Source organism: Plecotus auritus, assembly GCF_963455305.1.
Source record: "Plecotus auritus genome assembly, chromosome: 7".
Lineage (NCBI taxonomy): Eukaryota > Metazoa > Chordata > Mammalia > Chiroptera > Vespertilionidae > Plecotus > Plecotus auritus.
Window position 1 is genome coordinate 9155282 of NC_137774.1, and position 13405 is coordinate 9168686.

A 13405-nucleotide genomic window follows, 5' to 3' on the forward strand; every position below is an offset into this window, starting at 1 on the left:
ATGCTAGTCTTACAAGATTTTAGAACTGATTTAAAAGAGACGATTAGGAACCGTCATTGGTTCAATGTAGTGACATTTCCTTGTTAATCAGATGAGGAAATGCTTTGATTTTGGCAAGGCATTTGTCAGCACTGAAAAAAAAATCAGTATACCAGGTGGAGCAAAAGTAGGTTTACAGTTGTGAGTACGCACAAGTTTATTCTTGTATTACTATTTATTAATTATTGTATTCCATACAAACAACTGTAAACCTTTTTCCCCACTTGTATTTTCTTTGGACCATAATAAGGACATACAAGATATGTGAGCTAAGTTATTAGTGCACCTACAAGAATACATCTTAATATATACCAGAAAAAGGTCACTGTGGCACAGCACAGGATTCTGTCATGTGTAATATCTTCACAAGTTATGATTAAGGATCCTGATGCTTATCAGTTACAGGCAATATGAAACTAGAAGGCATTCTCAATGCCTTCAGAGATAGAACCAGGATCCAAACAGATCTCAACTGCCAAGTGTGACAACTTGTAAATCCAGTTCCAGAAACCAACTGCCCTAGTTCAAAATGAAGGATGTATGACTTAATGTTAAAAAACAAAAACAAAAACCCGGCCAGTATAGCTCAGTGGTTGAGCATCAACCTATGAACCAGGAAGTCACGGTTCGATTCTGGTCAGGATCGGCACAAGCCCAGGTTGTGCGATTGATCCCCAGTAGGGGGCATGCAGGAGGCAGCCGATCAATGATTCTCATCATTGATGTTTCTCTCTCTCTCGCCCTCTCCCTTCCTCTCTGAAATCAATAAAATATATTAAAATAAATAAAATCTACAAATAGAATTGTTTAATGCTTCCCAATAAAATAAATTGAAGCAGAAGTTCAAAAATTAACAGCCACAATAGTTTATTTACAATTGAACTCTTTATAAGATATTTACAAGACAACCAATTTTACACATCAGAAATGGTATCAAAAGTATGAATTACAACACAGACAACAATATGAAATGGGCTTAAAACAAAGCTGAAGTGGACAGACAAGCAATTTCTCTCTTTAATTAACACTAGCTTAAACTTTGTTAAAGAAAGAAACAAAGATCTATGTTTTAGGAGAACTGCAGGGCCTTCAGTTGAAGACTGAATTTCACAGTGTTGTACCCCATGTAGGGAAAAAATAAGATTAATTTTCCCCCCACACTCTTAACACACTGTAATTTCACTCTTGGAACTTTGCTAATCTACTCTCCAAAATCCTTCTCAACAAACCTCAATATATCCAAATCAAAGGAGAATTGATCTAAAAGAGGGGACGATAAAATAAGAGGTTCTAGGTAGAGGGAGAACCAAGGAAATAGAATCCAATTAAGTCTGGCTATTAGCACCTCATGGATTCCTCTTTGTCTAGCTCAAGTTCAGAATCTGGGGAGTCCCCTGGGTAGGGCACAAACAAAAGATTAATTTGCTAACTCATACCCAAGTTAGGAATCCAATAAAAATGCTCAAAATCAAGAAGAAACTTCCAAGGAATCATGGAACAAAGTAAAGACACTAACTGGTCTTTTTCCTTCTTGGGCACATTATAAACATAACATGGGTCAGAGTAGGAAAATCAAACAGCTTGCCATGTTAAAATGATGGAGAACAAAGAAAATCTGGCCGTTTTTCTGGAAATCTCCTTCCTCTTCTCAAGGTGTGAGACGAGAGCCCCTAGTGGAATAAGTCCTATTTCTCTCTATATTCTTGCAATGAAGTTCATAGCAGGTTCCCTTGTGGAGAGCCCACTCTCCTAAGCAGATGGAGTTACAAATGAAAACCCAAAGCCACAGACACATACACACACACACACACACACACACACACACACACACACACGGAGAAATAAGAGCAGCAAGATCATCCAAGAATACTACATGTGCTGCCAGAATAATTCTTTTAAAAGTCAAACCCAGGGAGCAGATTAACATCTCACAAAAAGCTCTAGCAGTGTGAGGCCCCTGAGGAACTTATCTTTTCTTCCCACAATGGTATTCCATTCTCTCGTGCTCCACTGATTGGCCGGCCACACACCCTACATACCTTGGCTTCTCCTCTAAAAGTGCTAATAATCTGGGGACATACTCTCTTCAAGGATAAAAGTCCCTATCTTCTAGGAGATTAGGCCCCTACTTGTTTTCACACAGTAGTCCTGAAGACTAAAGAAAGGCAATTCCTATATATTAAGACCAGAGGTCTTGGCTCTATTTTCCTTCCAGATAGTTACAGGGAACTTACACTGAGACCAAAGTGGCCTAGAGTGCTGGGCTGACATTTTTTAACAAAAGGGGTGTGTGTGGTGGTGGTAGTGGTGGTGGTGGTGGTGGGGCGGGGAGGGGACCAAGATGGTAGACATACAAATCAGTTTTTACAAAGTGAATAGAGAAGCTCATTAGGTACATCTGTTTGTTTAAAGATGTAGACATTTGCCAGCCAAAGGAAGCACATATTTCCACATACACCCCCCCACCCTCCCTAAATCTCTATCCCACCACCAAGAGCTCAGCTAAAAGGATAAAGCCCAATAAAGGAATACTTGAGAAGTGATGTGACACAAGGACATCTATACAGGTTCTGGCATGCCATCCCCAAATGTCACCTGCTTTTGTTTAGAGCCATAACTTGTCCAAAAGTAACCATCCCCATTCTATTTTCCAAAGATTTTATTTTTTGAGGGGTGGGGGAAGAAATTCAGTTACCCATTAACTAAAAAAAGAAAAACACAGCCAAACATCCTTTGCCACATGGCTATATCACAGAGTAGTTTTAAGAGAACTGTCTTTTCAGACATTTACCTACAAACTCTCCAAACGCTTCTACCCTGTGAAGATGACTTGCTTCATCACTTCAATTATTCCTCATCTGGTCCTTAAGCTCATGGTGTTGGGTTTTGTTTTGTTTTGTTTTGTTTTGTTTTAGGGTAAAAACCACTATACTCAAACTACATGGAAGGGGATACCAGGGCAAGAAGAGTGCCATGCAGCACAGATCTAACAGCAGGGGATGCTTTATTTCCACGAGTGTAATGAAAGAGCCCTTTTACCCCTTTAACATAGGCAAATGTATAGAAGCAGACCCTGCAAGCTTCCAAATCTGCCACCCTAGAGATTTAGCTTGAGAGCTCATTTCCCCAAAAGAGGAAAAGATATCCCAATCACCTTCTATAATTCACAATTAGCCCAATGAAAGAGTTTTTGTGAAATCAGAATGATGAAAACAAAACCAAGATCAAGGGAGTATGGAAGGGCATTATCAGTGAATAACATACATGAGGACACAGGTCACATAAACAGGTCTCTGCTACTCTCTGGGAATGGCACGCTACGACTATCTGAAGACAGAAGGTTCTTGCCAGCACACAGTTATTTCCTACATGTCCGGTGAGGTGTTTGCTTCTTCTGGATCTCCAACCTGCATCGGCTACGCTCATCCAACCAGGGCAGCTCAAAATTCCTGGCAAAAAGGATAAGGAAATCAATGTCCAAGACTAGAGGGATTCAGTGTGGACATGAGAATAACTGAAAAAAACACAATGTCCCTCACCACTCCTAGCCCTGACTCCAAAGTCCCAAGTTTGGAATGTCTTTCCTGCCTCAAAGTGATTGAATAATCTATTTCTAACTTAAAAAACAAATCCTCCTATTTCTGGGCTTGGGAATCTTATCACTGCAAAAGCTAGTTGCCCAGGTAGTCTCACTTCTGTCAAAGAACCATGGCTATCCCCTAAGCCATTCATTCCACTTATACCCAGGTTTTCATGAAAGGGAGGTGAAGTACCAGCTACCTGAGAGGGGAGGGGAAAAAGAACCCTTTATACTTACTGTGGAGTTAATTTTGGTAATGGTCGTCCAAATGCTACAACAGGCAAGAAGGGAGTAATCATCAAACTTTCAACTAGGGAAGAAAGCCAAATGCAACCTTGTTAGTGACGTAGTTGAGAAATGTCTGTCAACTACACCTGCTCCAACATACTGTTCATTCATTCAGAACAAGATGTAGCTTGGAGCCTTGTGCCCTTTTTCTTCGTTAAAAAAATCTACTCTTTTAGATAGACAAAACTTACCATCATCTGGCTCAGGGAAAAATGAGGTAACCTCAGGCTCAGATTCCTGAATTCCTTTCTTTTTATACATTCTGAGCTGCAGTCGCTGTAAAATTCTTTGTTCCCTGATCCTCTGAATATCCCATCTGGGAAAAACAAACCAGACAAACAAAACAAACAAACCCAACATTACTGAAAACCTCTATAAAAGCAACTCACACAATCCAGATGCTAGGGAGCTTTGCTGACTCTTCTTGATTGGGGGGAGCGGGGAGGATGTTAAAGAGAACTGCCTGCCTGGTTACAGAACGCTGTTTAGGTCTAGCAGTTTAAATCATGTGCTGATGTTCAACAGAGAGTGGAACTGAGAAAGGGCACACCCGGAGAAAAAGCAGCCAAACATTTTACCTACAACAACTACCACTTCAAACAAAGATACTCAACCAACTGGGAAGCCAGTAATTTAAGTGTTAAGAGATCCAGGACTCTCCACAGCATGGATGAGAGGTGTCAGGGTCCCAGGGCTCAGGTGTTCCCAGGATGAACATCTCTAGCCTCACCTTTTCCTTCTCTTTTCATCCAGCTCCAGTTTTGCATGCCGCTTTGAAAACACACTGTCATCTAGGTTCTGTGTAAAGAACAGAAGCTGATAAGCTATTTATCACCATGTGACACACATACACTAATTCACTTCCGGCTTCCAGGAAGGTAAAACCTTTCACCTTCAGGTTCCACCGGAGTCTGTGAGTTCTATGGATATTATGGGAACCTCCTGGTAACAGAATCAATAAAACACATTCTCCTTCCTCTCCCCCCAGCCTTGTGGAATCTCCAAATTCCAAAGTCATTTCCATAACTTTCCAAAGTGGAAGTCACGTTAAACTAAAACAACTCGTGAGACAGTCATAAACCCCCCATACTTGATAAGAATCAGAGTTTAAAATACATATCAAACTTTTAAGAATCAAATGAGTTTAGAATATATAATTTTGTTGCTGAGTGGTGGTACATGCTAACTTTTCTACTTAACATGAACTCTAGCTTTTAACACTCCCTAGCTAAATTATTTAACCACCCGTGGACCTCAGTTTTCTCCTCTATACAACAAAGAGTTGGAGTGGATAATCTCTCAAGTAACCTTCTGGCTTTAAAGTTTTATTTGGCCCATTCATACAGTTATTATGACATTCACATTACACTCCCATTTCTACTCTGTCTCTCACTACCTTCCACTAACAGGTCTTGGGTACCTACCTCCAAAAGGTCTGAAGGATTTGGGTCCCTTAGAGGCTCTACTGAGTGGTCCCTCCAAGAAGGAACTAGAGAAAAAAAGAGAAAAAGAAAAAGAAAGGGAGGAGGGGTGGAACCACTCTTAAATCCAAGATCACAAAACCCTCCTCCTATTCCCTAGGACAAGAGGTCTCTCCCCAGTTAGACAAAGTTACCAAGTGATAGGAATCCATTCTATGGCCTCCCCTGAAGCCATATTCAGTGTCCTCGCTATGGTATAAAAAAACCTAAAATGCCATTGCAGTCTGCCAAACACAGGATCACAAAAAAACCCTAAGCCAATACCTGACAATTCATATAATGGATGCTATTGCAGTTCCTGAAAAACAACTGAAATTTGTAGTCATTTGGAAGTCTATAGTGTAATCATACACCAAGGAGTCTCACTCTCCCACATCCAGCTGATGGGGAACGCAGCTCCCAACCATCCACCATCCCACCCCCCAACCCCCAGGCCCAGCCGGCACAATTCCTATTCTACTCACCAGCCAAGACTGAAGTTTCTCCTGCAACACTTGATGGCATCAGACACCCTGAATAATGCAGGAAAGAAGAATCATCTCAGTGTAAAAAGAAAAAAAGCCCATACCCAAAATGGAGGAGAGGAGCAGCACTGACGTTCTCACTAGGAAGCCATTTGGTTTTTTTGAGTTGTTCTTTTGAGAATTTCTCTCTGGGGGAGGGGAAGAGGGAACAACAGACAAAAGAAAAGAAAATAAGCCCACCACTTTTTTTTTTACACTGAGACGACTTCTTTTCTTCATTATTTAGGGTGGTTTCCCTGCAACAGTTGATGGCCAAGGATATCAAACCTTAAACTCAGAACATGGCAGGTGAGTAAAAGTTGACCCTATTTTTCAAATAAAAGATCAGTGTTCTCAAAACTTACATATGTAGTCTTCTTAAACAGCTCCCTCCTCCCTCCACACAAACTACCTTGCTGGTCCAGCCTGAACAACATGCACAAAGACTTTGGCTTCCTTAGAACAAGCCATTGAGACTTCCTCTTGAGATAGGGCATCAAGAATAAGGATTCACATGTTATTCACAACTCAGACTCCTCAAAGGGCTGGGATTCCCCCCTCCCCCCAATCAGACTCCTTCTATACTGCTTGCTATGCCCACAATCTCAGAGGTGCTTCAAATTTTCTGAACTAGGGCAGATACGGTTTTCAAAAACAGCCAGTCCCATAGAACCGCTCTGGACCAAGCTATTTCCCAACCCCGGATGGGAAGTTGCTTCACGGTTTCTCGTTACACAGTATTGCCATGACAGCAAGAAGGTTAACTTAAGGATGAACCTGTTCAACTGAACTGAACCAACAAAAAACCTAAACCTAGGTCAGGATCCTGGTCTATTTCATGTACTCAAATGTGAGGCCTAATGAATTTTAGGTAATTAAAAAGAGTAATCTATCTTCCCCACTTAATTTTGTAACCAGAACAGCCTGACAAAGCCTGGAGAATGCTCTTATCTTATTGGAATGGATTCCCATCCCCATCCCTGCTGGGGCAAGACACAGTGGTAGAAACTCGGGGCTGCAGCTCTATTCAAGAAGGCTTCCCCCACCATCACCCGGAGCACCCACAGTGACTGTCATAGACTAACATTACACAATTAAAGGCACATTGCAGTTACTGATTGATGTAGGAGATAGGGGAGTACCTCTGTGTGGAAGCCATAAAGAAAAAAGGGAATGAAGACCAAGGTCCCACACCCCACACCCTCCCCAAGCAGCTCAGATATCCCAAGATAGTCCTTATTGTTTGAAAAATAGTTTGTAGACCATTTTATTTAAATATATGAACAACCAATGGGCTACTGCAATCCAAGTAAACTCTTCACATTTAGAACCTTTGTGAAGTATAGTAAGATAAAGTAAGACTGTTGGTCTTTTGTAGATTCCTCCTGCCCCCCAGACCGGGACATAGAGATACAGATAAATGTTTATGTAGTTAAAGAGCGGAGGCCCAGGTGAAATTCCCCACCCCAAGCTGGCTCCCCAACCCAAAAATTACCATTGGCCCCTGAGAACACCCAAAGACCACCCTCCCAGGTTTCACACAATATCAATTGCAGGAACAGTCGTGCATAGCAAAGTATAAGTTCTATGCATTTCACAGCACAGAAAACCCTTCTTTCAGAGGGCATGCAAGTTGCCGGAGATTACACCCCCAAGTCTGGTGCTCTTGTGATGAGCAACTTACTGGCAAACACATCTCCCAGTGTTGTAAAGCAGGCAAATACATTGAGCACATTTTGCTGTAATTCCATCTATTTGCAATGCCTGCACAGTGTCTGTCTCTGGCTGTTAACTTACTCATTCTTGACAGAACTCTGCTTTATTGATTGCACTTTTTAAAAAATGCCAAGGGCATTTTCACACTTGTTAGCTTGACCGCCACCACTAGGGTATAAGAGCAAGTGTTCTCTATGCCTTACTTGCTACAGTCTCCTCCTTCTTTGGAGAGGATTCCCGTAATGGTAACGGTGATGGGGGAGGCTGGTGCCAACGACACAAATACATTTCTGTGGTGGAAAGGTACGGCAAATCTTCTATCTCACTTGAGAAGGCTTTCTCCTTGGGATGGGTGCTGGGTCCCTTCTGGGGAGTGGAGAGTCTTGGCGGGGTGTCCACTGAAGACCGGGTCTTTTCTGGAGTTTCTTGGCTCCTCAATTCACGCTTACAAACAGTTTCAGATAAGGAACCACAGGGTTCCTCTTTAATGGGAGAGTGCTTAGGAGTTTTTGTTTTGACTTTTGAAAATTCAGGAGCCAGCTTTTTAACAGGAATCTTTCTTTCTGTACTTCCAAATGGGGATTTCCTATTAGGGGAGAAAACATAATACAATTCATTGATTCTTGGGTAAAACCTGATTTGATTTCATTTTGGGGTAAGAGAACTAGCTTGTGTTCGGGTATCTAAATATCTAGGTTCCTTTGGCAGTCATAAGCAGGAAGAGTCTCATGCTTAACAGTATATGTAATAGACCCTTAGTAAATGTTTATTGAACAAGTGAGTTTCCGTGCTTTAGTATTCTATTGCCTACTAAATCTAAAAAGGTCCCTATTTTATTCAAGACCCTTCAGCTAATATTAGGTGCCACTACCCTTTGGCTTATTTCATTACTGTCAACCAAAGACCAATCTCTTATTTCTCCTCCCACCCTCCTAATCCTATACTACGATAGTTACAATCTCTATTTCTGTTTTCTTGCTATCTGGCTCTCTTTCTCCTACCACTACTCCCCTCCACCCCCCACTACCCCACATTCCTAGAATGCCATCTCCTTTTCTTTTTAGCAACCTAAAGTCTATACTTCTTTTTCAAGATCCATCCCCTACTTAACTCAAAATAATCTTTACTATCCCTGAATCTTACAGAACTTGGTTCGTCTTACTGTTGTCTGTCTGCATATTTTATTGCAGTCGAATTCTTAGTTTTTAAAACTTACGCCATCCTTTCAGCGGAATCTCTTTGAGTCTAAGGACAGTTAGATCTTACTTTGTTTGGATCTTACTTTTTTATATCCACCAATACCTAACACAATGAAGGAATTTAACACTTCCTAACTTGAAGTGAACTGCTATAGTTTTCTTTAAGAAACTCAGCTGTCACATTTGTTGTCCATGCTCTTTATGATGTACTCTGCATTCTGTAATTACTACTGTGACCAAAATGTTCCTAACAGACTTTTATAGCATGCACAAAAATGTTTCAAGCTACTTTCTCAACACAGAAGACCTCATAATTCAGAATGTGGTTGTAGTAAAACTAATTTATAAGTCCCAATCCCCTACTGCCAGTCACTGGAAATAAGTGTCCTCATCATGTCCAGACAGCGTAACAAAGTTCTCAGCACACCTTTTGTGTCCCTTTCCACTCCGCCCACATGAGAAAGGCTTGGGAGGCAGAGTCTGGGATGTCTCAGAAAGCTCTGGCTGGCACTCCAGTTTAATTTTCTCAGATAGCTCCGTTTCCTCTCTCTCTTCAGTTTCATAGCCCTGAAACAGCTTATGCCTTTCTTTTTCGTTATCCTTCTTTACCAGCTGCATCCGCCTTTCCATACGTTCAATCCGAGCAAGGAGCTAAAAGAGAGTGGCAAAATGCAGACTTAATACACAAAAAATTAAATGCAGGTACTTAGGCCATGTAGGAATCCATATGGTCTTCTACCTCTTTCCATGGACCACAGCAATTCAACTTATTTTTAATAGGCAGACATTAATCTAAATAGTTTTCCTTAAACACAACAGAGAAGACAAGGGATATTACATTGCTTAATTTTAGGGGCTAACCTACAGACGTGGGGGAATTTGTAGTTCATTCTTCTGAAACAAGATCCTCTTCACTGGGAGGGGCCACAACATGCCTTTTAAATGGCATGGTCTCTGCTACTGCTAACCATGTGGCTCCAAGTCAGTTTGGTAGTTTCCAGAATTAACCTTAGGTTCTTTTAGGAGGCCCTAGGGTTCTCCAAATCCTAGCCTCTCTACCTATACTCAAGGGCAAAGTCCAAAGAGTACATTGAGAAGGAATTAAAAGCTCACACAGTCACAGTGCCAATAGGGATTGCAGTGTTATTTGAAAGGGGTCTGGTTGGGTGGATGGGTGTCGTCTAAACAATGAACATTTAATTTGGAAGAATTGAAATAGAAAGTATTACCCATAAATCCTATCAATGATGAAATATGCATACTGCTTTGCTGCTTTGCACTTGAGATAACAGAAGAAAATTATACCTATTTATCTGAATATTGACTAAAAGTAGTCTTTTAACTCTAAAGGGAGAACTACAGAATCAAATAGAAAATGGAAGTCTATTATCACTGAAAACGTCACATTAAAATGTTCTGAGAAAAGGTGCCAACTGTGCTACTTATACCCTATAAATAAGATCTTATTTGGGGTAGACAGTGATATTAATGTTGCCTCCGTTACATCTACTTAGCTGTACACAGATTTCAGTAGAGACCAAACAACTGGAAAAAGAGAAACAAGCTTAAACAACACTAAGACTGCAATACACAACAGAAGCAGTGAATGCCAAGTTCAGACTGACACTCTATCCTTAACTCACCTCACTTTTCCTGCCTAGGAAAATCTGCAAAGAGGCCATTACTTCAGGAACTGAGCAGAAACCTCCACAATCAGCAGAGCCCCTCTGTCACCATACTCTCATTCCATCCCCTTCTGTTTTGACTCGCAGGCTTAACATTACTTAACCATGGTTTGTGGGTGACATTTCCTTGATTTCTTCTCCTGCTCCCCCTCCCCCCAATGTAAGGATATGGTGTGTTGTAATTACAGTACCATCACACCCCTAGACTGCAGTACAGTAGCTGAGCAGTGCCACCTCCATGTTGAGTAACTTCCACAAATCAACACCATGAGGTATTTTAATGAAATCTACCCCAGTTCCCATTCCACCTTGCAGAATGCATTCTTCAATAAAACAGCCGCTGCCTAATGCAATTCATTTGGAAAGCAAACACAATGAATAGTCCTCTGCTCCCTTGCTCAGCCCTTGGCACAAATAGAGAGAGAGAGAGAGGGAGAGGGAGAGGGAGAGGGAGAGGGAGAGGGAGAGGGAGAGGGAGAGGGAGAGAGAGGGAGAGAGAGAGAGAGAGAGAGAACGCACGCAGAGACTGCTGCAACCTTAACACAATTGTAGAAACCATGTTTATTTTTAGGCAGCTGCAAGGTATGCTAGCACAGTAATACCCCATCATCACAGCTTTCCTGATATCTGAAGGAATATGTTTCAGCACATAAGGTGCCCTTAAGGCGGCTCAGAAGTACAAATAAATAATAAATGACTTCCCTACTACCTTAAGATTCTAAAATACAGAGACTTTGGGGGATGAGCTTATTAAATGTGTCCACATAACACATTTAATAAGCTCACTTTCCCCTGATGCCTTAAAATCTTCCAGCCTCTAAACACCATTCTTTTTTTTTTTTTTTAAATATATCTTTATTGATTTCTAGAGGAAGTGAGAGGGAAAGAGAGATAGAAACATCAATGATGAGAGAGAAACATTGACTGGCTGCCTCCCGCACATCCCCTACTGGGGTTCAATACGGCAACCTAGGCATGTGCCCTTGACCAGAATCGAACCTGGGAGCCTTTAGTCTGCAGGCTGACACTCTATCCACTGAGCCAAACCAGCCGGGCTAAATACCATTCTTATACAAGGGAGCCGGTCAGTGGGTCAGGTTTTAGAACAGATTCCTATTTTAAAAAAACTGAAATCGGAAGCAGTAATTCTCTTAATATCATTTAAGAGAACTGAAATAGGATTCCACTGTCAATCACCTCTACCCCTCTGCCAATTAACAGGCCTACCACTCTATCCAAAGATGCTACAGCAGTGGTTAGAGCAACAGCTGCTATGTCCCTCTCCTCCAGAATGCCTTGCTAACGCAGAAGCTCTTTAATTTAACCCCTTCCATAAAGCCACCACGGATGCATCCCACCATTTCATTTTCAACCCCTCACAAATCAGGTCTTTCCCCACTCTAAACATCTTTCCCACAAGTCTGGTGCTGTCATTTTAAATTAACCCTTTGGCACCTGCAACCTTCCCTTCCCACCCACCCCCACACCCTCAGGAGGGTGCCCTTTAACCCTTCCCTCCAACCCAACGTGTCTGGGAGCCTGGCTCCCAAGGACCCGGCACCTAAGGTACTCCTTTGCTGGTGGTCAACCTCCTTACCCCTAACCCAGGGATACCTTAACCTCCTACAGCCCCTTGCCCTGAGCATGCGCACAACTCGCCCCAAGGCCCGAACGCCGATTAACCCCTCCCGTACCGTGTCTCTCTCGGACTTCAGCTCCTCGATCTCCTTTTCCTTGGCCTGCAGCTGCTGTTGCTGCTGTTCGATGAGGTCCAATTGCAGCAGAAGTATCTGTTTGAGGCAGGCGGCCTGACTGGAGGCTCCCGAGCCGCCGCCACCCCCGAGAGGGCTCTTCCTCGTACTCTTCCATCTGCCCTCGCTGGCCGCCAGGGTCCCGGCGGCGGCGGTGGGCGCGAGGGGTGGCGGCCCGGGCAGAGGTAGTGGTGGGGGTCCCGCTGGGTCCGAGGCGGTGGCAGCTGGGGCAGCCGCCCCACCCTTGTCCCCGGCCCAGGGCGTAGGCTCTTTGGCCGCCGCCACGAGAGAGCCTGTCTGAATGGGCAGCACCGCCTGATACTTGGGCCGGGGACTGCAGCCGGCGCCGGCGACCGCGGGGTCCCCCCCGACGCCGGCTTGTTTGGTGGCCGGGGGCGGGCAGGGCAAGGGCACCGAGCCACCCCAGCTCTCTTCCTGCTGCCCGGGGGCCGCCCCGGCCGGGAGGAGCAAGCCGCGGCCCTTGCCGCCGCAGCCGGCCGGGGAGGGCGCGGGGCTGCCGCCCTGGGCGGAGGCCAGCGGCGGCCCCGGCTCCTTGAGCTTACGGTGCCGGGGGAGGAAGTGGGCTTCGGCCGCCCCGGCCTCGTCCTCGGGCCCGCCCAGCGCCGCGGCGCGCTCGTAGTCCAGGCGCTGCTCGGGGTTGCCGCCGGCAGGGGCCGCGGCCGCCTTGAACACGGCGGATCTCATGGTCATAGTGGTCCGGAGCGGCGCGGGGCCCGCGACTGGGAGGGGGCGGGGAAGGGGCGAGGTGCGGGGGGTCGAGGGCGGAGGGGGAGGGGAGTTGGCGGGCTCGCCTCAGCAGCGCGGCCGCGGGCCTCGGCTAGCGCGGCGCCTCCGGGGCCCGGGCGCCATCCCGCCGGCGTGCGGACGCGTGGAGGCCGCGGCTGAGGCCCGCCGCCGGCCCACGGGGGCCTCGCCGCCGCCTCTGCTGCCGTCGCCGCCGCCTCAGAGGCAGGAGCTCGCCCCGAGCCGCCCCCGAGCTCATCCCCGGCGCTCGCTGCGGCCCCCCCTGGCCCGGCCGGGCCCGCCTCGTCTCCCCACCCCGCACCCCCCGTCTCCGCCCGGCCCCCCGCCCCGAGCTCGCCTCAGCCGCCCCGAGCCTCCATTTCCCCCCCGCGCCTCCTCGGGAAGGGGTGGGAGGAATG

General features: G+C 45.1%; 1 protein-coding gene across 2 annotated transcripts; it reads right to left on the bottom strand.

Annotated features, from left to right (window-relative positions):
• Window positions 1-881: 881 nt before the first annotated feature.
• Window positions 882-13098, bottom strand: MSL1 (MSL complex subunit 1). 2 transcript variants are annotated; one of them, XM_080682155.1, is made up of 9 exons: window positions 12186-13098; window positions 9234-9457; window positions 7811-8193; window positions 5853-5900; window positions 5332-5396; window positions 4638-4705; window positions 4099-4223; window positions 3857-3929; window positions 882-3488 (listed from the first exon to the last, which is right to left on the bottom strand). In XM_080682155.1, exons 1-9 carry the CDS (start codon window positions 12951-12953, stop codon window positions 3398-3400), a joined length of 1845 nt encoding a protein of 614 aa, XP_080538281.1. In that variant the 5' UTR covers window positions 12954-13098; the 3' UTR covers window positions 882-3397. The 2 variants fall into 2 exon arrangements, with proteins under 2 accessions (XP_080538281.1, XP_080538282.1); XM_080682156.1 differs by lacking the exon at window positions 5853-5900.
• Between the last annotated feature and the right edge of the window lie 307 nt (window positions 13099-13405).